Source organism: Gouania willdenowi, chromosome 24, assembly GCF_900634775.1.
Source record: "Gouania willdenowi chromosome 24, fGouWil2.1, whole genome shotgun sequence".
NCBI classification, from domain to species: domain Eukaryota; kingdom Metazoa; phylum Chordata; class Actinopteri; order Blenniiformes; family Gobiesocidae; genus Gouania; species Gouania willdenowi.
In genome coordinates this window covers 2783280-2810084 of record NC_041066.1, presented here as the reverse complement: position 1 = coordinate 2810084, position 26805 = coordinate 2783280, and the positions used below count along the sequence as shown (strand labels likewise).

Sequence of the window (26805 nt, the reverse complement as noted above, 5' to 3'; positions counted from 1 at the left end):
TAAATGTTACGAGATTTATTGGTGTATTTAATTGAATTTGTAATATATATATTCATATCATGAGTTTCAATTGTCTTTCATAATCAGTGTGCTTTAAAAAAAAGTATATCTGCCTCAAATATCGACTTCCAAATAAGGATATCGGCCATTGGCTGAATTAAAAAAAAAAAAAGATCGGTGTCTGCATTGGCTTTTGAAAATCCCATATTGATGGACCTCTACAAAAAAGGAATCTAAAGCAGCAGAAAAGGCTCTCAGTTGAGAACAGAAGAACTGTCCCATGTTCCTCAGCCAGCAGTCGGAGCTTTCTCACTCACCTGAAAGTACGACTTATGATCATTAGACAGTGATAGAAAAAAATAACTGCGACTATGAAGAAGAAGCAGAGTAAATAAGAAACCTGCTCATCATGAGGGACAAGGTCTCATTCTGAGGAATCACCTAAACTTTTCTGTTCAAAGCTGATTTTCTTCCTCTCTGTTCCAAAAAAGTGTCAAACGTGACCTACAAACGCTGCTATTTTTGAATGAATTCCAGACTGACCGACTTTATTTGCTGCTATTGTGAGATCTTAGACCTCGATATGAACATCAGCAGTGGAAACATCAGTGGGATTCAGACTGTGAGGTTACCCCAACACAACGTTTACCTATGGACAGGTTGTAGATCTAGATCCTGGGATTTCTGTTAGACTGGATTCATTATTATTGATTGATGTCTTTATTTCATTTTATTTTAGTGGATCAAATCAATGGTCTATTTTAATAGACCATTGATTTGATCCACAAACACTTAAACCTCTCAATTTACACGAGCGAAAAGGAGTAGGAAGAAGTGTAAACTAATTTAATTCTACCCCTTTATTTATTACAGATTTGGTCTTTTTGTGTACAACAATACAATGAATTACCCATATACCATCATCCAAACAATCTACATATTCACAAATAGTCCAGAGCTAATCATTATTACTGCTGATTATGTCCTTCTTCATTGTGAAAATCATTTCTTTATAATTGTTTTTAAACTGAATTATGTTTGAACATTATTTTAGCTCCACACTCATTCTATTCTGTAGTTTTACTCCACAATTTGACACAAAAACTGTTCTATGGTGTTCGACTATTAACATGATACATAATTATTAGTACCAAGGGGAAAAAAAAGGCTTGTTTTAGATGTACATGCTTTTTATTTTGTTATTAGGTACAAAAAAAAAGGAAATTATTGAGACAAACCTACTACATATGTTGGATTGAACTAGATTGGATTAGAACATGGAACTAATAATCTTAACCTTCTTTCAAACCAGTGCTCTCCCTATTATCAATGAATGGTTAGTCCAAAGGAAAAAAAAACAAAAACATCAGGATATAAAAGTTGAGTAAATATGTGTATATATGAGTAAACACTTCTTACAGCAGGGGTCACCAACACGGGGCCCATGGGCACCAAGTAGTCCACATGGACTGTGTGAGGTGTCACTAATGAGCTCCATCTGATTTCCAGGATTCAAACTCACAAAGATGAATACATATGAGAGATGTAGTTAGTACCTAATAAATAGTAGTTAAATACTGCTGATAAAGTTTGAATATTAAATTAACAATCTTTAAAAGTTTTTTTTCACTAAAACATTGTGACAGTGTTTCAAAATGTTGCAGATGTGGTGTATGGTCAGTGGTATGTTACATATAATATGATTTATATAAGATCCTTGTTTAAAAACTCACAGTGGACTTTCTATCAAATTTGATGAAAATGAAACAATCTCATAAAATAGAGGAAATTAAGTGTTTCATGTTGAAACCTCAACATTTCCTACCCTTGATATGTTAAGCTTTCATTTATTCAGACTACTGTTTTTCAGGAAATTTACTTTGATCTCCTGACATGTTTCGACTGTCAACTTCCAGTCCTCTTCAGAGGCGTTTGCTGATTGCTTTGATGTGAAAGACAGTAGTCTGAATAAATTAAACCGTAAAATACTATTCAAAATGAAGACCAAAAAGAACTTGATGGAATGTTTTCCTACCTTTTTTAAGTTACCGCTAGCCTTCCTTATGATCTTATCCGATCATTGCTCGATTTCGTTAGATCTCGGAGGCTAAACAGGTCGAGGCCTGGTTAGTAGTTGGATGGGAGACGACTGAGAATAATATTTCAATCAATCTTTATTAGTTATTGTACATGTTACAAAGCAACAGAGCAACAACATTACAATTCAGTTTCATCCCGTACAAGAAAACATGAAAAGACAATCACATATAACATGGGAGGACAGGAAGCTGTGAGTCGCCACAAGGACGGCGCCCTGTATTTCTTAGATGAGAAGTGGGAAACAGGAGGTAAGAAGAGGGGGGAAAAGGCAGGTCCCAAACTATGCCCCATTAGTGAAGGGCACAGTGTGGAATTAGGACATAAAAGCAAAAAAAACCAAAACAAAACACAGTAACAACAATTACAACAGAAAACCTCAGAAGCTCAGCAGGTCTGGCCCTGGTTTGTAGTTGAATGGGAGACCACTGGGAATTCCAGGTGCCACAGTGGGGGACAGTCGCTTCAGTGGTATCTGTCATTGTGTCCTTGGGCAAGGCACTTCAGCCACATTGCCTAGTATGAATGTAGTGTGTGAGCGAGTGTTGGTGGTGGTCTGAGGGGCCGATGGCGCACCATGGCAGCCTCGCCTCTGTCAGTCTGCCCCAGGGCAGCTGTGGCTACAATAGTAGCTTACCACCACTAAATGTGGAGTGAAAGAATAATGCCTTAATTCCATAAGGCGCTTTGAGTGTCTATGATAAAGCGCTATATAAAATCCAATGTATTATTATTATTGTAGCCCTTTGGACTATACAGTACCTATGAAGTAGTTCACAGATTCAGAAAGGTTGATGACTCCTGTCTTAAAGCAGCCGTCCTGAATTATGTGTCTAAACACAAAGAAGCTCCAAACATTACACATCCCTCAGACAACAAAAGAAGCAGGACATACAGAGGTAGCAACAGCAGCCCAGCTATATATATATATATGTACACACACACACGCACGCACACGCACGCACACACGCGCACACGCGCACACGCGCACACGCACGCACACACACGCACACACACGCACACACACACACACACACACACACACACACACACACACACACACACACACACACACAGACACAGACACAGACACAGACACAGACACAGACACAGACACAGACACAGACACAGACACACACACACACACACACACACACACACACACACACACACACACACACACACACACACACACACACACACACACACACACAGCAGGAGAAGGAAGATGACATCACTTCTCCACAATGAATGACTCACTGTAGCCTGTTTAGGACACAAACAGAAGCCTTTGTCAGCAGGTTGGCTGTCTGACCACACACAGAGGTCACATCCAAGGTCAGAGACATAATGCAAGGTCATCTGAGTGAGTGTAGGATGAAGTGTGAGGCTGAGCTGGGCCTTGTTGTGTGGTGACATAATGAGGATCCATTGATGCTGAAGTTTCTTTGTCTGAGGAGGAAACACTATGAATGACTGGGTCAGTGTCGCCCCCTGCTGGCTTCATGCACACATTATACTTAAAGGAAAACACACTGTGGGGGGATAATCCACTGAATTTACAATACGATACGATATCTTCAGGGAAGTAAAAAAAAATAGTTGGGAAAACCTTTTGACTTTAACTCTGCACATATTTACAAACTTACTCTGGGTATGACCTTTTTTCAACAGGAATATCAAAAAATGAAAACAATCTGTATGTTGTTAATCGTGGATTTTTTTCACACGATGCCACTTATACCCTCAACGATACATCTTGTGATGTTTAATAACACTTTCTTGTCATGTGATATATGGTCCCAGCTGTAACATGCACTGTAGCAAAATAATTCCTGTTGCAGTTGATTGTAGGACATAGATATTTAGTTTGATAAATTCAACATTAATGATTAACTATAGAATAACTGCTAATTGCATTAATAAAGCTGTTCTTTTTACCAAACATTATTGTTGCAGTAACTTTCCATTAACCATTCAAATAAACAAATAGGATAAAAGCAGTTTGAGGGCGCTTAGTTGACAGAAATGTAAATATTTGATCCGTTAGACGTTGTCCAGTCAGGTATAATTTATCAGCTCCAGTAGATCAGAATGAAGCTCAAACATCTTTTCACCATTCATTTTATTTCATAATGCCATTCTCACAGTCCTATACTGAGGCTCCTGCTCCAAAAACCACAGAAACACTTCTCACCAGTGACGTTTGTTAGGAGCTCTAAAAGCAAGACTCGTTAAGTCTGGCACTTCTTAAAAACAGAGGCCTTAATGAGAAATAACATTTGGACATGATCACATTAGACAAGGTGACTGTGCAAAGATACTCACCTGATATGAGACACCAAGCAAATGAGGAAAGTTCTCATTACAGTCATGGCTTTCAAAGTGCTGGGAAACAATGACATCACGCTATGACCTCCTTAGTTCACCCAAACACTGCACGAACCATATCATTCATGTTTAGTACATTAAAAAGATCTTTTTTTTTAAAGTTTTGTCCCGGCTACATGTCACAGAAAACAAGCACTTTAACTGCAGGCAACATCTAAGGCAACCTGTGAACTAAAAACAAACTAGATGCTGTATGTATACAGGGAGGTGCAGCGCCTCCACTTTGTCCGTTTGGGCATTCCCAGACCAGATAACATACGCTGCAAAGAGATATCATACAAAGTACTACTGAATAAAAAAGACAAAAACAGTGACACGCATAAACAATACTGAAGTCAAATAAAAAGGGGAGGAGTCTCAGCTCTGAGTCACACACTTTACAGATAAATACAGACTTTTCACTGAGCGACAGACAGACAGGGCTCGGCCAACATTCTCCCTGCCTCGGCGTCACAAACGCCTTCTCCTGCTTTAACATGTGGAGGACCATGTCCTGCAGTCACATTTAGAAGATTCTGTCTAGGGGTGGCTGCTAATGATCCACGGTGGGCTCGCCAGGTACAGAGTGGGTGGGTTGGGGGGTGGGACAGTGATTGTTTGGTCTGAGGTCACAGGAAATGCTGTGAGGATGTGCAAATAGTATGTACAAGAGGACAGACGTCTTCCTGGTGAGGATGCAACATGCAGGAACACAGCAGAACGTAGGTCTCTTTACACAGCAGGGTGTGTGTGTGCGCGCGCGCAGGGTGTTTGTGCAGGGGCTGATATTGGACGCGGGTGCAGGAAGTTCATCAGGACGTGCCCTGTCTCTTCTGTTGTTGCACTCTGATGAGCTCCAGCTGTTTTTTGCACTTCTGGTAGTAGGTGGACAGACTCTTGTTCTCCTCCAGCAGCTTCTTGTGCTCCTGAACCAGACGGGACGTGTTCTGCTGGTCCTTCTCGTCTTGGTCCAGCTCGGCAATCAGCTCCTTCCTACACACACACACAAACACACACACACACAAGTGTTATTACTCAGCTCATAAGCCGGTAACATCTCAAAATACAAGAAAGCTTTTTGAATCCACTAAATGACATCTGATTGATTAAAATCACTATTTTCACACAAACGCAAGAACCAACTCACAAATACCAGTTTGTCCACTAGGTGGCGCTAACACTTACTGTATGGCTGAAACCTCCTACAGTAGATACATTTTGTGCAAGATCAAACACAGCACAAATGCACAAGATTTCTCCACAAACACACAGAACGACTAGCCTGGCAAAGCCACACCCACTTTCTTACTTGTTGTAATAAAGTGGGTGTGGTTATGCGCCCGTTTTCGACACAGATTGGGTCGAGCCAATGAGAGCCGAACAGGAAAAAACGTCATATCCCCTGCGCCAAGTATCTAAAGAAACATGGCGGCCGACACGGAGAAGACGTTTGAAACAAAATTACAGTAAAAACACCAAACATATTAGAAAAATACACTAAAGACAACATTACATAAAATGAATCCTGAAATCACAAAAAAGAAAAGAAAGACACAAAACGGCTACAAGAATAAACAAAAAATACAAAACAACAAAAACATACAAATTCCCACAGAAACCCTTTTTACCTCTCCTGTGTTATTGCTCAGATGGGTCATTCTAAATGTTGATAATGTGGCCCTGGGATCAGGTGTGGCCTCTTACTGTGATAAAAGTTGCCCATTTTGGTCTTGCAACATGGTAAATTTAAGGAGTTGAGAGAGTTTTAAACAGAAAAAAATAAGACAGAATAACTCCTCGTCAAATATTCAACCAATGAAGCCAGAGCCCAAGTGGACGGACACCCAGGTTTGTGTTTGTGGACGCAGCCTCACTTACTTCCTCTGGATCAGCAGAGCGATCTCTGTTTGGACTTTCAGGTACTCCTGAGCCATCTTACAGTGCTGCTCAAACACCGCCATGGATTCTTTGGAGTTGGGACATGGAGCGAGGGGCTGGAACACGCACACACACGCGCACACGCACACACGCACACACAAAAGATGAAGCCGAGGCAGACACTGAAACATCATCAACAGAAACATGCCTGGGTAGGCGTCAACCTCTAATGTATTCACAGTAAATGGTTTTGTTTAAATAAACTGAAGTAAGAAAAGAGACGATGAAAGCGTGACTTCACCTGCAGCTGGTGATCCAGGGTCAGATAAGCCATGGGAATAGAGTTGTCCGATCCGTTTGTGTCTGAGTAAAAAACAAATGACGAAGGTCAACAGTGCTCCACTTCACACAGAACATGGCTTCTCTTCTGCTTCTCCATCACTATTGCAAAGTCTTCCTTTGTTACGTGGAGGTTTACTGTTTGTCTTTAGTGATGATTACATTCATAGACAGTGTAGCAGCTGCTTAACCTGAGCAATGACTGATATGTTCCATGTTTGTACACAAATACATCCCACTCCATTTGGACTGTTTAACTCAAAGATACACAATCATCTAACATCTGTCTATAAAGCAAACAAAAAACACGCTACAGGTTGTGTGTGTGAGCAAATACACCAGAGTGATATCACAGGAAAGATTTTAAACTTAAATAACAATAACAACCCTGACTTTAGACTACAAACCATTTAATTCCTCCTCATGGCCATAAATACAGTGAAAATACATTTTTAAAAAGCTATAACAGTTCCCCAATTACTTTTTGAGAGATTATGTCAATGGTTGTCAAGGGCCAAAATGTCATTTTTTTCCAACAGACTTGTAAGAATTGTTACATGCACAGATGTTTCCACTGTTATTTTTAGTGCTATTATTATTCTTATTATTAATAATAGTAGAAGCACATGTAATAGCCAGTCTGTGCTGAGTCACAAGAGGAAAAAAATGCACTTTCTTAAAATAAAATGCACCCAACATCAGCATTTTAATTATTTATATTACTGACAGCATGCATAGTGTTGAAGTACCACTTTATGCTTTAATGACAGCCACAGTCGCATGATGGTTTAGCATTGGCATGGTACGGTAAAATAAAACCCAAGTGATCAGTCCAGTCTAATTTAAACTGGCAATAGTCTTGGTCTACCTTGCCTTGTTTGTTGTTCAGCGACTTACTCCTGCTCCGTTGCTCTGCTAAGATGGGGTTCAGAGTGTAAAAGAAGACGTACAGAGTGCGCGCAGTATGTCATACAAGGGAGAGTGGTCAAGTGTATGGTGTGCAATGACATTTCTAAGCTAGTGCTGCCGTCAGCCTGTGGAATTGTGATGTCATAGGGTGGACTCGTATTGGGCTGCCTGTTTCTGACCTGCCTTAACTTCACATTCAGAACTGGGATTGGGCCGTGCTTGTTATCAGTGGATAGGTCAGGTCCTACATAGTCTGACATGAGCCGCTGGAGGCGGAGCGCACACTTTTTGAAAACCATAAAAAAAATGGACTGCTCTCACCTGCTTCCTCGTGTCACATCATTATCAGATACATTTACTATCTGATAAAAAAAGCCTTTATGTCATTATGAAAAAAGAAGATAGTACAAACACAATCGATCAATCAAATCTTTTTCCATGCAATGATGACAGTTTGTGAGTAGTGTCAGGGTTGGTGCGTTGCAGACAAAGAGCTTCCACTGACACTAATTAGGAATGACTGCGCTACAAGAATAGACATGTTTGAAATCTACAGGTTACCTTCAGTCACATTTATACAAATGTAAAAAAGGGTATGAAGTAGTTTGTAGTGAAACTAAGTGTAACCTCAGCAGTGTGTGTGTCTGTGTGTAGTACCTGTGGGGTCGTCAGGAGAGAAGTAGCCTCGGCCGCTGCTCTTATCAGGAGGCATCATCCTCACGCTAGGGCTGGAGGAGCGGCTGCTGTTCCTGCTTCCCTGTGGCGACAGGATGACATTCACACTGATAGTGAGGCTATGGTTTCACCTTGGTTTATGCAAATAAAACCAAATGTGAAGTAACCACATGTATGAAGGAGTGAGCTGGGTTTAGACCGTCATGAGACAGGTTAGTTTTACCCTACTGATGATGTGTTGTTGCAATATGAAGTCTCGTTCATGTGTCAAACTCAAAGCCTGTGAATTCAACCATCAGCTTAATCACTTAATGCAGACGTAAATACTGAAACCTTTTCATTAACCAATTTACAACAAACGACCTATGACCCACTAGCACTAGCATTGGCTCCAAAGAAACTAGGTGAACTTTTGACTTGTGTTTTTCACTGATCTAAAAGAGAGAAATGTTTGGGAAAATGCAGAAATGCTTCAAGCAAAGGTTTTTGGTTTGAAGGTGTTTATTAGAAGAGATGAGCCTTTATTTTCATCTTCATGGATACCTCTCCCAACCTGTCACAGTGTGAGTCACATACTCTCAGTGGAATTCCCTCATTTGACAACAAAAAGGAGCCCTTACATGAGGAAAAAGCCATGAGGGCGCCAAACAAGCATGCCAAAAAAAGAAGACAGTCATCAACGTCCCCGCCTGTCATTATAACTCACAACCTTTTCCTAAATGCCCTAAATCTAACTGAGATGTATAAGAAAATATTATCACATCAATATATAAAATTACTACCTTAAACGGTTTCTAAGAAAAGCTGTCCCCTTTGAAGATACCCTGAACAGAATAAAAAACAGCACAAGGGCAATAACTCCGGAAAAAATTATTGCGCAATTCTCATTTTCGAACTCCATCAGGGTATTGATACCCTGAAGCAATTTGGTTATCCTATCTTAAACAGTTTCTGAGAAAAGCTGTCCCCTTTAACTCAAACCTATATCCCCCTTCACACTATGTAGTGGGGGATAATAAATAGCAAAAGTGGCAGGATTCAAAATGATATCCAACAGGTAACGTTGTAACATACAAGTCATTTTAGCTCGAAGGTCGAAGCAGGAAGAGACTGGAAATGTGATTGGATTGGTTTGTTTAACCCGAGGGCCACATTATTAACATTCAGTTCATCATTTAGAATAATGACCAATCTTATTATTGTTACTTTTGTATATTATTTAGTGTTTTCTGTTGCTTTCTTGTTTGTTACTGTTTATTTTTGTATTATGTATCAAGTGTATTATTGTTATTCTTTGTGTGTTTTTGGTGTCATTTAGTCATTTTTTTCCTCTCATATTGGCCCTCATTTATTAACCATTCGTAAGTTCAGTCCTGAGCGTACGACGTGCGTTCAACCAAATTCATGCAAGCTCCGGTAATAGTCATTTCTGATGTGATCCCACAATATGATCAGATCTCAAGTCAGATCAGATGTGGTGTATGCAAATCTGAGTACCGGTATGTGGATTTGTGCTGCAACACATCAAAATGTGACCGAGACTGAAAATAAAGTATTAAACAAGCCTCAGCTGTCATTTAAGCATAAGCAGACACATTCAGAACAGATCAAAACGGATGATTAAATAATGAAATGAAAATGAAAAATGAATATAAAAAAGTCCGCGGTAATACTGCTACCAGCACTTTTTTGGTTTTCCATCAATAAACCCACTGATAAACTTTGCTACCTGGGCAGGAGCACATAGATTCACCGCACACGGATCACAGGAGCTGCTTCTGCTGTGTTGAACCAGCGTGGGAACGCTGTTGTATACCACAGGGGAAATATGTTTTTTTTTTAACCTGTTTTGCACAACAATGTGTAGGTGAATGGAGCGATGTCTGATTTATCTGCACTCTGTGAGTTACCAAAACTGAACCAGTGTCAGCTTAGTCTCCACTGAGGCTTTTTAAGGGATTCCTTCATTTCTTTTCATGTGTCATTTATTGCTTCCAGCGTGCAGACAATTGAGGCCAATAAACAACATATTCCTGTGTCTCTTTCTCCAGGATCTTTGATCCCCTGATATGAGGTTTGATCGCTGTGCAGTGTACACAGGGCAAGGGAGGAGGAGTCGGCGCACGGGATCACGCTCGCCAGCCTGATTCATCTAAATGTAAAGAATTGTCTTGATCAAACAGAAGGGATTTACGCTTTTAGGCTGTAGATGAATAACATTTCATTTAAACCATAATTTTCTTACTGATACTGATAATTTCATTCAAACATCAGCCTGAGTGTGGAAACGCTGCTCACTGCCTCTGTTATTCTCTTCCACAGAGCATTTAAAATGAGCTCCTTAAATTTCAGTTTTCACACTACAGAAAAGCACATTTTTGTTTTTCTTCACCTCAGCTGTGAGAATTCTGTGGACTTCTGAACCTGGAATGTTTGAGGATGTAACATGTTAATGATGATCAAATTCAGCCGCTGCATTTATCAACACCCGATCATTTGTACGCTGGGATTGGTTTGATACGAATGTTTCATGAGTCCCACGTTGGTCCTGTCGCACAATGTGCACTCAAATTTGTACCCGTTGTCACACAAGGTTGATAAATGAGGGCAATTGGATTTTGTGTCACTTAGTATATTGTGTTTCTTGTGATGTGTATAGTTAAGTAATTTTTGTCGTCGTTTTGTATATTTTTATTGTATTTTTGTATATTTGGTGTGTAATATTGGAGTCATTTGGAGTCATTTAGTGCATTTACTTTAGGGCACTGCCACCAGTCGCCCCGGTCTGATATATTTAATCATTAATATGAAATTCAAACATCTATAGAAATGTAGCAAACGACATCTGTGTGTGCATGGTGCCGGTTTGCAGCCCTGTGGTCATATACACTCAGAACCAATCACTGAAACCTGGCTCAAAGTAATTAATTTAGCCTTGCATATAGTGCTATATAGTTGACTACATAGTTCCACATGAAATCATATTGGCAAAATTAAAATTTAAGATGGTTCCAGAATACAAAGAGCTGATATACAAATAGTTTGTCTTAAAAAAGTGTGAGAACATATCACACTAATGTGACAGATGATCTAACAACAGGAAGCATTTGAAATGTGTAAAATAACACACACTGTTCACATCTCAAATAATAAACGTGTAATAATTGATGACTTTAATCCTGGCATTGCAGCCCCTTGATCTAAAATGGTTTCTTACCTGGCTGGAGTCGGTGCCGATACCGGGCAGATCCTGCACGGACCGTCGTCTCTGAGGCTCATATGCGGCTGTGGGCGAGAAAAGCAGACGGGACAAAATTATAAAAAACAAACAAAAAGAACACACAGACACACAGTCTCACCCACTGTGTCCAAACCACTCCAATGTACTGTGAAACAGCTAGAATGTGACCACTACCAAAAACACCGTAGAACCCAGTCTCACTACACAACACAACAACACTGCAAAGCCAACACAACTACATTATGCACAAAGTGGGCACTGAGGGCTTCCTACAGCCACTACAATAAACAAAGGTTCAACTGTTTACTTCTAAAGCAAAAAAGACAAGTCTGCACAACTCTAACAGGATTTTTACTCCAACTTTTACACCAAAAATAATCAGCAAATGCCTTTGAGCAGTCAGGAGTGTAATTCAAGATTATTAAAACAAGGTGTGCTAATAAAGAAGTGCATTGTTTGCCAGTAAATGCTATTGATTTAGGAGATGAATTGGTGCATAAAACGACGTTGGAACCAGCTACAATGTCCTTTGGATAGTGTTGTCAAACACAAAGTGTATAGTAGAAAACACACACATGCACACATTTTATGTAACTATACTCTGCAGAAAACTTTACTTTTAAAACATTTTCAACTGAAATCAAGAAACTTTGCTCCATCAGGCTGTGTGTGGTTCCTTTATCAGAAACTGTTTCCATCCATACAAGATCAGATTAAGGTTGTATTCACACCTGTGGCTCGTTTGGTTTGTTTGATTCACAGGCTAAACAATACAATTGTTGCATATTTTATTTGGGTCATTTGTTTTCACACAGCAACAGTCTGTAGAGCCACAAAGTTGGAAACAAACGCCCTGCTCTGTCCAGCTGTTCTCTGATTGGTCAGAAATCATGGTGTGCGATTAGTTTGTTTTTGTCATTTACATAAATTAAAAAAACTATCCGGTTCTACTGGGAATCCAAACTGCACATGGAAAATAATTACTTATCTAATGAGAAGAAAGTGTGCCGCTTCAAGTAATCGCTGACAAAGACAGACTTGATGCACATCATGTATTCACACAGACTACAGACGATGCATCAGGTAAGATCATCTGTAAAATGCTAATCTGCAAAGATTGAGATGAGGCGTTCAAATTCCTTTAACTATTTCGTTTGTTTTGGTTGACGGGTGGTAGTTGGATGCATCACTGCGCCTCATTATTGAAGGATGAACCACAGTGATGCGTCACTTGTGTTCTCCCTAAAAGCTAACTGCTACAGGTGTCAAATGGAAGCGAGGTGAGACCACCAATTACAGGCAAACTAAGACTACTTGTTTTATATGTTCAAACCAATCAATCTTTGGAGAAAATGCCAAACAACCAGTAAATGTGAATGATTCCTTAATCAATACACTCCAATGACTTGTGTGCAGAAGACCCTATGTCTACATCATGGAATACACTATGAAGGTTTGTCAAAGATTAAACGCAGATTATTATAACCTCTCTTTGAATGAAGGTCAAAATTTCTGAGATCATTAAATAACAAGTGTATGAGTAATTGTATGTGACTAAAATACCTCGAAGGCTGGACTCATCACACCACCGTGTAGTACAAAGTATTTTTACATGTCAACAGCACTGACTTTTTACCGTTTAAAATCAGATAATCAGTGACCAGGGCCGGTTTTAGGCAGGCATATATGAGGGGGCAGTCAGAAATGTTAAGGGGGTATCATATGTACCCATCATGCTTCAGCACTTTGTTTCCCCTGTGTTCAGTTTTCTTCATTGAACTGGGTTGTTTGCTATATGTCCAACCCCAACCTAAAGAAGTGGATTGCACTTCGTCAGGCCTCTACCTTCAGACCTGTCCAACTTGGGTGTCCCACCTGAAGACTAAGCTCCTTCAGGTGGGACTAGCTCTTAAGGTCACTGAGGCACACAAACCCCCTGACCACAATAAGATGGCAATCCCTCAAGGGGGGAAACTGAAAAATAAAAACAATATAAATAAAATAAAATAAAATATCCTCATTCTGATTTTATCAACCAGCAAGATAACATATATCTTAAGTGGATGATTTTGATTTTGGTTCTCTGTTGATGAGTTCACCCAAAGGGAGAGAACATGGGGTCCTCTGGGGTTTTATTGAAACTGTTTGGGTCGGATGGGAGTGAATTTGAACAGTTGTGGCTGTTTCAGTCTCCCTAAATGGTGACCAATCGACTGTTGGCTCTGTCATGGTTGCCATGGTGGCAGTGGTAACCAGTGAGGTTGGTCTTGTGACAACAGGGGGTGTAATGGGAGAAGGGGAGCTGGGGGGGCCTTCGGACCTCCACGGCAGCTCTGACCCTGCCGTACGCACAAAATCATGAGAAACAAGAAACTGACATCAATAGGAGAATGATGAAATTAAAGACAGATCTGTGAAATGTGTGTGAAATAATCAAACACAATGAACATTTCACATTATTTGAAGGATGCATTTGCAAAAACGGAGGAGGAAAAAAATCATACTGACGCCCGCAGGGAGTGAGTGACGTGTAAATAATTTTTTTTTTTATTAATAATAATAATAAAAATAATAATCAAAATCACATGATCATTTTGCCAAACTGCCCATCAATTGGCTGCAACACCTGCAGCTGTTATAAAAAGGAACGCACTCTAATGTATAAAGACACACAATGGCGTATTTGGCACTGCTGGAGGACGAGGTGCACGGGATACACCGGAGGGAAAGGATCTTCAAAGACCAGCGAGACCTATAGGCAGGAACCCCCGTGAGGACGAGCTGCTGCGGAGTTTAATCTTGTGTTTTTAGGCATCTGTGTGTGTGTCCCACATCCGTTACACAGAAGGGATCCCCACTGATCCTCCAGCTTTTTGTGAGGCTGAGCTCCGGTGCTATTTCCTCCACCTGTTGAACAGATGCTCTTCCTATGGAGAGTGATCCACATTTTCTACTCTGCTTTTATGTGTGATTGTTTATTTTTCACCTGTCACAGTCTGATGATGCAACACGATCTGCCTTTCTATCATTCATAAAGTTCACTGTGTCACCAAATTACGCTCTCATGCGTGTGTCCGCCTCAGCAATTAATACCTCCACCTCACATTGAGTGAAATTTGTTTCATTTGCTCGTTTTCCCCCTCAGTCTACCGTGAAATTCTTATTAGTGAATATTCATTAAGGGCGTTCACTGGACCTTTTATAGGCACCGTATGGGCGGGGTAAGGCGTTTCCTCACGTGCAATAACTTTCGAGTTGATTGTGATTTATGAATGGAAAAAGGCGTGGGATGTTTATAAATCGTAAAAAAAAAAAATTTGTACGCACTTCCTGGTTTTTATCATACGCCAGCTGAAGTGTGCTTACCTAAGTACACTTTTATAAACGAGACCCCTGGAGTCAGAAGAAATGTGCACTTCAGCCCTGGTGGTGATGGTGGAAAATGGTAGGGAAGTGGGGGCGGGGCCTTTCTGGTGGTGATGAGACCGTCTCCCCCTCTCTCACCTCCCCTCCTGCTCATTGACATCTTCTACACAAGATATGATGAGAGCTTCCACCTGCTCTAGAGTCTCATCCTGTAAACGCATGCCCAGGTTGCGTCTAGCCTAGGATGAGGCTGTCTGGAAGGGGTCTCTTGAGTCTGCTGTGGGCATGCCCAGGAGGGCTTCAAACTCAGCTTCAATGGCCACCGTGTAGTGCAGTGACGTGCGGTGAGGCACTGACTTTTTCAGAGTCAGATTTACAAACATTTGAACGTATTTATAGAGTAGCTTAAATTCACCATTCAATTGGCAGCTTGCACATTGACTACTGGTTGTGTTTTATATCTCATATCAACATTATTACACACACAAACATATTTGACCATGGATGAAAGTTATATTCATGGCGCCTCAGAGAAAGAGCGCATTTCTACTGCACCCTCATTGTTTTCTTAATTTGCCAGTGCTATTCGACAATTCCTACTCAATAAAGATAAAACTGTGGTGTGTTCATGGTCTTACCTTTACTCTTGTGTCTTACACACTGATAAAACTCAAAATATGTTCTCAGTTTAGTCAACAACAGAAAGGCAATTTTAATGGAAGATTATTCAAATTAAAAGTAAATTTCACAGACATGGAATAACTACAGCTTGCAGAATTAACCTTATTTTTTACCCCTCCAGCAAAGGTGATTCAACTCATGCAACTGTTACAAAAGTTAGCAACACATTCAATTCTACAGTAGCACTTCCAGTGATGAGATGGCTAAAAATGGGAAACTTGTGTGCGCGGTGCTTGGTGCGTCCGCAGCCACGACACTTTCAGTCACAAAAAAATGGCTGAAAGCCTGGCTCTCTGTAGCCGTGCGTAGCACGGCGGCTCACAGTCCGTGTGACAGACAGGTGCGCGGCTCGTGGCTGTCATAGAAGCAGTCTGAGCAGCGCAGTGGCAGCCCGTTGGGGCCGCGGCAGTGTTTGTCACGGTCTCGACGGTAGGAGACCAAAATTACTTTACATAAAGTGAATTTAGGTACAAAAAGTTGGTACTTTTTTTTTTAAACCGTATCATAGGCATGAGCTTGAATGCAGATAATGGTTGTGCTGATTTCTCCCTAAAATAAAGGCAGCAGAAAGGACTGATCATGAGTTCTGATAGAGAGATGCATCATCTACGTCACCCAAACTGCTGTGTCATGCTCAGTGTCAGCAAGTCATAAAGGCGACAGCATATGAGAACCTTTAGAACTCATGTTTCGTTTCTGCTCACTCAAAATTAAAGAAAGATAGGGAAACAGAAGAAACCTGATGTGTCACTTTAGAGCCAGCTTTATTTGGAAACCCCACAATAAAAACTAGCTTTTGTTAGAATCGATTTCAATCCATTCTTACAAAAACCCTTGGCTGTCAACGCTTGCAGCTCCAGGCTTTTTTGCCCTTCAGCTTTACAATATTGATGACTAAAAGACAATTAGTGAACGCTGTGTTCAAACACTTCATCTTATCCCCAAATAGAACAGACATGTTTGTATTGCCATCATTGTGATCAGGTTTTGCTATCCTGTGCTTGTGATTGTTGAACTCCAAAAACATTTTTCATCCTACAACAGGGGTGTCCTGTATTTTGGTAAATAGTGTTTGGTGGCAAAAATATGCAAAAATGTACATATTAATCACAGTCAACAGTTAGTTTGCACTCTATAGCTTATTCAAAATGTATCTATAACATTAACACTGATTTATTTTGTCCTGCATGGGAATAGGAGGAAGCTTAGGATAATTCTTTTTTTTTTTTAATATCATTATTAAAAAGTCTAAAAGTAAATTCCTGTTACTAGAGTCTTTATAGTCGGGTTTTCCTTTTGCGTTCCATGGTCAATTACTTAATTTGAAGATGAGGAAACATGTCTCATGATAGCAGCAGAGCTCAAAGTGACACATAAAGGAGAACCATTAGAGGACAGCAACCCACAGGCTCAAGCCAAGCCGGCACCATCCGGTTATAGGAAGCCCGGTGGTCCAGCGATACCTGAGACGACGATCTTGGGGACATCCAGAATGGTTCCAAATGAAGCTGTTTTACGATGACCTCGTTTATGCAGCGGCCGTGCTGCAAAAACACACACACACACACAGCTGCAGACACAAACCAGCATGCAGACTGACAGGACGGAGTGGCTCTGCAGGTGTGCGGCCAAACACATGCAGGGCAGACAGTGTTACGTGCAAACAGAACCATGCACTGTGGAATGCTGGCAGCTGCATTAAAAACAGTTTGCAGCACAGAAAACATGAGGAACTCAGCGCTGCTTAGATTAATAAGTTGACCCGAGAAACAAAGTTTACACCATTAAAGCTCCAGCTACAGAGTGAAAAATATATAACACGCATAAATTGAAACTGAAGTCATGTCTGAACAAAAGCAGCTTCTAAAGGCGACCTGCACTAGTCATGAAGACAAAATAAAATGTGTTTAATGTATTAGCAAAAAAAATAAATATGTGCACATTGCTTTAAAAAATACATTTGAAGAACTTTTTTTGTTGAAAGACTTGATACCTGAGAATACGATCCATGGAGAACAGCCATGTTCGGCTGGATGTGACGTGAACTTGTTGATTTTGATGCAGTGTTTACATCCTCCTTCTCTTTATTTAGGTTTTTGCAGAGCTTTACGCTACATTAAAATATCATATGAGACTTAAATTCCCTACAGGTACCCACTAAGGGTCTTTTTCTCCATAACAACTCAAGCATGCCCACTGTTTCCTGACCAAGCCTTTGAAGGACAGGTTATGACCAGACTCAGAGTTCAGGGCTAACTAACTGATTTTACATCAGGGAATCAAGCTTCAAGTGAAACTGAGGAAAGTCAAAAATCAATGGGCTGAACAGCACAGGTGCATTTTTCTTGCATGCCTTTACAGTGCAATGTCTCACTAAATGAAACGTTTAAACTAGTGATGCACCAACAATTCAGCCACCGAAAATTTTCGGCCAAAAATGGTCCAAAACAATCCGACTTGAAACAAGATGTGATGACCCTTATCTGAAAACGGGCCAACGTGCAGAAGCAGCCGAGTGCAGTTTGACACGGAGTGAAAACTATGAAAGTACACACTCTAGTGTGATGCGCACATTTCTCAGAGATCCTCACTTCATACTTAATGTACGCAGCGTGCAAAGCGTTTATCATCACTTTTATGCACTTTGTGTTTTCATGAGAGAACATATTTGATTTGTTTCTCTTTCAGCATCCCACTCATTTATAAGCCTTTACATTATTATTTAAAGTATGAGTTAAAGATTTTATTTATTGTTTTATTTTATATTGTGCATTGTTGGAATGATAGTGGTAAATAAATATATTTTTATTTGATTTATTCTTTGAATCATTAATATTAATTTGTGCTACAATACTTTAATAGTGAGGTTAATACACATTCATAAAGCCATAAATTGAATTACCGTATTTTTCGGACTATAAGGCGTTCCTAAAATCCTTTTAAAATGTTCTCAAAAATCTACAGTGCGCCTTATAATCAGGTGCGCCTTATGTATGAAATTATGTAAAAATGTTTTAGTACAACTTCAGTAAACTATGAAGCTGCACCACTTGATGGATTTTTGGCGCTTCAGGGCTACCGTAGTCGGACGCCTCGCGGAGTGATATGTACCAGTACTGTGCTTTAACATACTGAACTGAAAAAGTGAGTGTAATGTTTTATATTTTATGTGTTAAACCTGAACAATGTTGAGAATTATTGTTAATGAGTTGAATAAAGTTTGACTTATCTGACAATTTTGTTTCGCTTAATGAGCCTTAATAATAATAATAATAATAATAATAACAACAACAACAATAATAACAACAACAACAAACCGGTGCACCTTATAGTTCGGTGCGCCTTATGTATGAAAATAGATCCGGTCAGACCATTCATTGATAGTGCGCCTTACAATCCGGTGCGCTTTATAGTCCGAAAAATACGGTATACTAATAATTGGCATAATATTTTCTATCAGTGTTTCGGTTTAAGCCAAGAATGTTCATTTCGGTGCATCTCTAGTTTAAACATCCTCTTTAACATGCTGCGGTGCCTGAAAACACTCCCTTCCCTGTTCTGCGTGTGCTTGGTGTTACCTGCAGGGGAGAAGGGCATCTTGGGCTCCAGCTCTGACAGATCGGCGCTCATTCTTTTGCTGTCTGAGGATGCCAGGCACTGTGTGCGTGCTGGCAGACTCTCAACACTACCTCCTCGAGACAGAGAAAGGGGCCTCAAGGGGTCTCCCTGCAAGGCAAAAGAAGACAAAGCAAATGCTTAACCCAGTGGTTGACTAACTTTTTCTGTTGCGCCCCCATTGAAGAATGAAATATTTAGCTCATTGGGGGCACATCCCCCAGCTTGGGAACCACTGACATAATCCATGGCTTCAGTGGGTAGAAGCAAGGCTCGGACAGTGTCTGTGGTTAATTAACCACTTTCTAAGCAAAACCTAAAGTCTAAGCAGATAAAAATACACACTTTCTGGACATTCTTTCCACTCTTTTAGTGGCATGATCAGTTGATAGGTTCATGTGCTGAGCCTTTGCCTGTTTGACATTTTGACACAATCTTACCTTTGGCCTGAAATGAGGTGCAAACTGGGGTGTACTCTTGATAGTGTCATTGCTCCCTTGTGAATCACTGTGCTCCATGTTTGGGTCACTTTTGTTGCTTGTGTTTGTGCCAGTGTAATCTGCATACGATCCTGTCATATACCCCAAAACACAAAAAATGGACATAAAAAAGCATAATTATTATCATGAAGTTACATTTTTTGACTGATCACTGATTGCAGAGTGATTTATTGCCCTTTAGTGGGCAGCAGTTGAACCCTGTACCTGTACTGGTGGCAGAGTTGCTCTGTCCCTCATCTAAATACTGGTATGGATATTGCAGAGATTCATCGAATCCTGGGAAGTACTGAAAAGAAAGAAGAACATTGTACCTATGGTTAGATGTGGGCTTGTGTATAAACGATTGTGCTCTCATTTAAGAGGAAATATTCAGAGAATCTGCTCCATTTTGTTTGTGTGCACTGTTGACAGTCGTTTGAAGGGGATTATATTTGCGATTGGACGCAAAAAAGTGTCTTATACCGCAAACATTTTAGCTTTTAAAAACTTATACCAGATGCCCAATTTATTTTCTTTTGTATACAAATGTATTTTTTTTTCATCTTTTTTATGTTGTTATCCTTACAACCTTACTATTGGCTCTTATTGTTTTTTTTCATCTATTTTAGATTATATTGTTGTTCCATTTGTCAAACTTCTTGACTATTAAATGTCACTGAAGTGTTTCCACCAAATCCCTTCTTTAATTTTCTCACTACTAATGGGAATGAAAGCCACATGGGAGGAAAGTGTTTATGGTGATTAATGACATGCTATCAGGGAGGAATCCATTGATACTATACAGGACAACAACATTAACTTTAGTTCCTGGAGAGGTAGTGTCCTGTTTGTTTTAGATGGTTCCTGTCCTTCAACAGATCTAATCTTGATAATAACATTCAATAAATTCAGGGGAGTGGGAATGAATTACATGCAGAACAGAGACTTTCCAAAAACAAGATCGAGGATCACGTCATAAAATCCATCAAAACCTAACAAGCAATGACAATGCATACTTCTACTAATAAAGTTATCTAAAAACCAACAGTTTAATTAAGATCAAATACATATTAATACAAATTTGGTTAAATTTTTTTTTTTTTTTTAATGGTAAAAAACATTGATAATTACAAGGCAACGCCTTCCAACAATTGTGTTTTCTGCACTTGGTCTGAATTAACATTGACTCGTCATGTGACTGCTGTTGAGATACTACCGTCATGAGATGGGTCATGATCTTCACTATCTCCTCCATGGAAGGCCGCTGAGAGGGATCCTTAGACCAACAGCGTGTCATCAGGCTCTCTATAGGCTTGGGCAAATTCTTGATTAAAGGAGGTCTTGTTCCTGAACAGAAAAAAAAGGAAATGATATTAAACTTGTATGTTTTGTTTTTTCTGTCTTTACTCAGGATAAAAAGAAAAACTATAAAAATTGAAGTAAATAATCATTACAGGCCTATTGTTTCCCTGTATCCAGATCTTTGTCGATTTCCAATCTTGCCGAGTAAAAACTCACCATTGTGCACAGCCCACATGATTCGAAATGCTGGCCCACCGATTTCATCAAAAGGCTTCCTGCGAGTGATCACCTCCCAGAGAATGATCCCCCAGCTGAACACGTCACATTTCTCGCTGTAATTGCTACCTGTGAATACAAAGAGCACGCATCGACTTTTAGCTCACATTTGAATAAACTCGTGAAGTGCCCGTCAGAAGTATGCATTCATATAGTGGGAGCTTAGGTACAATTGTCAATTATGGCCAAATGAGTATGGTATGTGTTTGAAGGTTGGAAGTACAAAGAGGTGTATACACTCTGTAGTGTTATAAAGGGGTATATTTGCAGGTGCAAAGTAAAAATAGCATGTGCAATTTCCCTGGTTTAATTCTATTGGACATGCACATGTAAAATATGTTGTATAATTAATACATTCATTTCACACAGACTGACGTATTTCAAGTGTTTATTTCTGTCCGATATTGATATCTGATATCGGTCCAATATCAGAAAGAAAACAAATATCGGATTTTATTGGAATGCTCATCGTATAAGCGCTCCAATAAAATTTTCCACTCCAGCACTTCTATCCATAGGTGACTGTGGTTGACACTCAAAGTAACCTATTGTTACTGACAATTATTCTGTGTTTGAGTGACATCACTTGATCAAGCCTTTTCAAACATTCCACACTACAAAATAAGTAATAAAAGTATGTATGATTCGTGCTGATATCAAATTGAATCAATATCCGCCGATACGCAAGGCTGCAATATCGGTATCATATCTGAAGTGAAAAAGTTGTATCGGGACATCCCTACTATATGTTGCACTTTGTTTAAAATACATTTTCATAAATATAAATAAAGACTAAAGAGCCTCCTCGGGGAGGCCAAACTTTTTTCTTGAATAAATACTTCTGTAAACAAAAAGGTAAACTAGCACATTGTAAACAAATAAATAATAAATCAACTCGGAGATTAATAATGTGCAAACTTAAGACTTTCGTTAAACTTTGTTTTTAAAGATAAACCCTGCCACTTGAATCCCTGAATACATGAACAAGCATCACATTTTGGTTGATGTGCAGAATATGAGGGTCTGTGCTTGTTCTTTAGAACGTATGTAACAACTCCACTGGTACCACTGGACCATACGTCTGTCTCTGCAGAAAAAAAAAAAGACGCCCAGTCCAACTCTGCTGATATTCTCTCCAGGACTTATTGTGCGATGTGAAAAGCGTCTCCATCGGCCCCTTTCTTATCATACATGGTGTTTGGGCCAATTGTTCTACCACTGTCAGCAGCTTTTTAGCAAGGTCTGTTGTTGTCACAGTCTGGTTTTCCTCATCAAGTGCTGCATTTCTCCCACTCAGCCTCAGTTTTAGATGCTGGAATAAGTTTTTTGTGCTGCTGCCTCTTGTTGCAATGGCCTTTAGACAAACCTGGCAGCATGCACTCACTTGTTGCACGTCTGTCACTACAAACCCAAACCAATTCCAGACAAATGACAATACTATTCCTTTTTTCATTGTTCTCTGTCTCGCTCTCGTTGCTGTGATGTTGCTGTGTGTGCATTTGAGAAAAACAAGAATGAGGGGGGAGCTACGGAAGCTTGCAGGGACAAAAACTAAAGTTTACTTTCCTGCTAGTAAAGTCCAATTGCAGGTATATCAGATTTTCCAATAAAACTGAGGTACACCTGAATGCATTACTGTGTTAAACTCAGTGCGTCACTCAGGTGTTTTCCACTTCCCGTTCTAGTGGTGTATAAATCGGTATTGAGAAGTTAGTGGCATTTCCAAGTCAAACTATGTGTGTGTGCTGCATGTGAATGTTTGTGTATTTTGAAACTAACTAAAACACTTTTTAAGCTTATTAAGTTTAGACACATCGATGGAATCAGACAATCAAGGTTATTCCACTCAGTTTTTACAAATGTCCACACACACTGCTCCACGTCTGCAATTATACCAGTTGATCTACAGCAGGGGTCACCAACCTTTCTGAAACTGTGAGCTACTTCATAAGTCAGGGCAGTACGCTAAATGGGCAGGGGCGTGTTACCAGGGCTCCTCCCACCGATCCTACTTCGCAGACTCTGGTTCCAAATATCATAAAATTTGCAAGATGGAAGCACCCCTAAGCGCTGTATTTTGGCTTTAAGAACATTGAGTGGGAACAACTACAGTGCATGCCCACTGGTACAAATAAGGCCTACATCCTTCTTTGCCCGCTCCACAGTCCCATTGCGTAGTGGATTTTTTGAGAAATCAACTCAAGAAAGTGAGCTAAAAAGGCTGGTGTGAATCAGGGAATTAAATTAGTACCTAATACCTGCCAATTTAAAGTAAATTTGTGCGCTAGCGAGTGAATTGAATCCGTATACCAGCCACTGTGGTAGGTAGTGAGGTCTTAATTGAATACAAACTGATGGGGCAGTTATCAGCACTTTACACACATGGAATTCCATTTGTGCTTGCCTTCGAATACTTCTGGGGCCATCCATGCTGCACTTCCTTTGTTGTTGGTCATGTGGGTCTGAATATCACAGGCTGTTCCAAAGTCACAGATCTTCAGCACGGTGCCTCCGGCCACCAGCAGCAGACTGAAACAAAAACAGAAGAAGAAGACGTGTCTATCAGAGCTCAGCAGTTATAAATGCTCTTTGACTGATGCAAAAAATAATCCAGCCTCATTAGGTTAAAAGCCAATATCTTTGTGAATATATTGTTATTAACAGGTCAAGCTTAGCACTAGTGTTTTACTCCATCACAATAATTTTTTTCTCGGATAAATACTGAAATCTTGCTTGGCCAAATTTAAAATTCACCCCTTTCTGTTAAACCAACAGAACAGAATAATAAAAACTTTTTGCAGAGACACTTGTTGATTTCTATAGTTCTAACAAAACACAAAACAGTGAGTGGTGTGGAGGCACGTACTTGGGTGGCTTGAGGTCCCTGTGGATCAGAGCCTTTGGTTTCATGCCATGGAGATAGGCCACGCCCTGGGAACACTGTAAACACCAGCTCATGGCATGGGAGGCAGTGTAATAAGGGAGGGGTTCAGCCCCATGCAGCACTGTGGAGAAGACAACACAGTCATCAAGGTAGAGGCACAGACATCTGGCAATACAAAGCTGCACCCTGGGGGGCTGCCAACACGTCATCATTCACAGAGAAGCTGAGCACACACCAAGCCCCTTTATGCAAAAAAACAAATACTCATGTAGTGACATCACTCAATGAGCGCTGTGATGAGTCATTAACTACACAGCTAAAAAGGTTGTGGTTCATGTACATACCTTATTTAAAACTGCAGGGGTCAACACCCCCAATCATAATCAATTGTGTGCAATGCTTTTTAAAAGACATAAAACCCAAGCACTGTGACACCGTATTTCCACTGGATGCGTAACTACTCCATAACGTCTCCGTTACGTAACTGCAGCGTAATCCGCTGTCCATCAATTCCCACCGTTCCGTCTGTGATGACTTAATGTTGCGGCTAGGACTCAGGAGATCTCGCTAATTCATTCGAAAGAAAGCTGGAGATAGATACAAGGAAAACGAGCAAGCAAGTATTTTGTTTTGAAAATAAACCAGTTAAGTTATTCTGCTTTTGTGCACTACTTCCTATGCTGCATGGAATTAGCTTTGCTGAATTTATGCAGTCCAGCATCCGGCAAAAATAGGTGTGCGTATCTGCTGCAGAGGGCTCCGGTATGACGGATTAGTTACGCAGCTGTGATAGACCGTATAACACGTGGTGGAAATTGGGACTTTAATGGAGAAGTATCAGCTCTGTTGCAGTTACAGATACGTATCCAGTGGAAAATGGGGTTAGAGTTAGGCCTCTCCTTTTGAATGCTCCACAAAAACAAAGCCCATAAGCTGGTCTTTCTTAGAGGTGCAGAAAAGACCGGATGTCAAAACGCAGAACCACATAAACTCTGAAAGGCCTCCAATGTCAGCGAGTGAGAAGGATGAGAGGCAGAGACAATGGCTTTAAACACATTTTCATTACTTTAATGTTCAGCTTTATTCGCTTTTGTATTGGGAAAATTACTGAGGTTCAGTGATGCTAGATATTTTAGCTGGAATTATTTTAATTACTGCATAATTAAATTTATTATTTTTTAAATTTCAATTACTTTTTACCTTATATCCATGCAAGCCTTCAGTTGTAAGTATTTTATTGAGTTTTTAATTCAAACGAGTTGATTAGGGTTTGCTGTAAATTTTTAATGAAACATGTTACTTACGTACTTCCAGGAGAAGTTATTTTTCACACAATAATACATTGTACAAAAGATGACTTTTACTAAGAAATGGATACTGCTGGTCCTCCAACCATGTCATGAGTTTGTCAGGGCAAAATTGTTAGCTATGTTTATTAACATATTTACTCATAGACCTTATTCTTATTAAGGCTTTAAGTTGAGACTTTTCATTTCTGCTGTCTCATGTTTTCTGCTCTCTTCTCGAGGTCAGCTTCCCAAAACACATATCCCTCAGACACAGAGGCGTCACACACTCACATGCCTACACACACTCACATAGTCACACATACACACCCAATACACATCCATTCATACACACAAACACCATACACGCACACACCTCCAACACTCACGACAATCAGGAGATACCAGAGAACTGGTTGTTTTGACCTAAAGAAGAAACTGTCTCTTTTCACCCTCTTCTTTCACCTCCTCTGTCCTCTTTATCTCCTGGGGGGAGGAGGGAGGGGGACTGAGGGGGAATATACGTGATGAGTTAGGACTGTGGGCCACTCAATCATCGGACGTCCGCCCGGGGCGGTCACTAATTTTGTCCATCTTTGTAGTCTTTTTTATTTAGTTTTCTAATAAACCTTTTTTATAAAATCATCAATGCCTCGCCTGGACTCCATCATTCAACCAGAGCAATAAATCATGTCTCCAAATGAGATCAACCGCAAATTTGCCGTAACAAGTTGATTAAAGGACTTCTTGCAGGATGTGGTTTTTATTTCAAAGGGGATTGTGAAAACTACACAACATATACTGTATTTCCATGCTTAGCATGTGTTTGTACATGTTTAATGATGCAGAATAATTGCTGAATTTTAACCCAAATACGGTAATGTTGTCTTAGCAATATTATTCCATGTGTCATAAGGTTGTGTGTCAATCCAGCGGTAAGAAAGCAGTTATTGGTGATCGATTGTCAATAATGAGGGCTAATTGTTAAAGGAACATTTTGATTGCCAATAAAGATCATTCTTGTAAAACAAATAAACGCTATTTTCTAAAACTATTCCTTGATTTGAACATCTATTAAAAAAAAAACACAGAGACAACTTTCATAGTGGGGGCCACAAACATGTGATCGATCCAAGGGCCACATCATCAACATTTATCTCAACATTTAGAATAACGACTAATCTCAGCATTATTACGGGAAAGAACAACGATTTATGTGTTTTTGTTTTACTTTTCTGTCCTTTTTGTATGTTTTTCTGTATATTTGTAGTCTTGTGGGTTTTTGGAGTAATTATCTCTGCTAAGGATGTAATATTTTCACCGACATTTATTTTTTAGTTTGTCTATTAGGAGGATGACATCAAAAGAATTGAAAGGATTTTCACAAAATTTTAATTAAAAATAAAC

The 26805-nt window shown here is 39.9% G+C and overlaps 1 protein-coding gene across 2 annotated transcripts in view; it reads right to left on the bottom strand.

Annotated features, from left to right (window-relative positions):
• Window positions 1-4205: 4205 nt before the first annotated feature.
• The window catches only part of map3k7 (mitogen-activated protein kinase kinase kinase 7), a 29892-nt gene continuing 7292 nt past the window's right edge, over window positions 4206-26805 (bottom strand). The window contains exons 6-18 of one of the 2 annotated variants that reach the window (XM_028439409.1): window positions 24095-24233; window positions 23633-23757; window positions 21169-21297; window positions 20867-20997; window positions 19876-19957; window positions 19612-19742; window positions 19135-19282; window positions 17020-17100; window positions 11486-11553; window positions 8251-8350; window positions 6647-6708; window positions 6346-6461; window positions 4206-5460 (exon numbers count right to left, since the gene is read on the bottom strand). In XM_028439409.1, coding sequence (XP_028295210.1) covers window positions 5280-5460; window positions 6346-6461; window positions 6647-6708; window positions 8251-8350; window positions 11486-11553; window positions 17020-17100; window positions 19135-19282; window positions 19612-19742; window positions 19876-19957; window positions 20867-20997; window positions 21169-21297; window positions 23633-23757; window positions 24095-24233 — 1493 coding nt within the window. In that variant the 3' untranslated portion in view covers window positions 4206-5279. The remainder of the gene's footprint in view (window positions 5461-6345; window positions 6462-6646; window positions 6709-8250; window positions 8351-11485; window positions 11554-17019; window positions 17101-19134; window positions 19283-19611; window positions 19743-19875; window positions 19958-20866; window positions 20998-21168; window positions 21298-23632; window positions 23758-24094; window positions 24234-26805) is intronic. The other variant, XM_028439410.1, reaches the window with a different exon arrangement.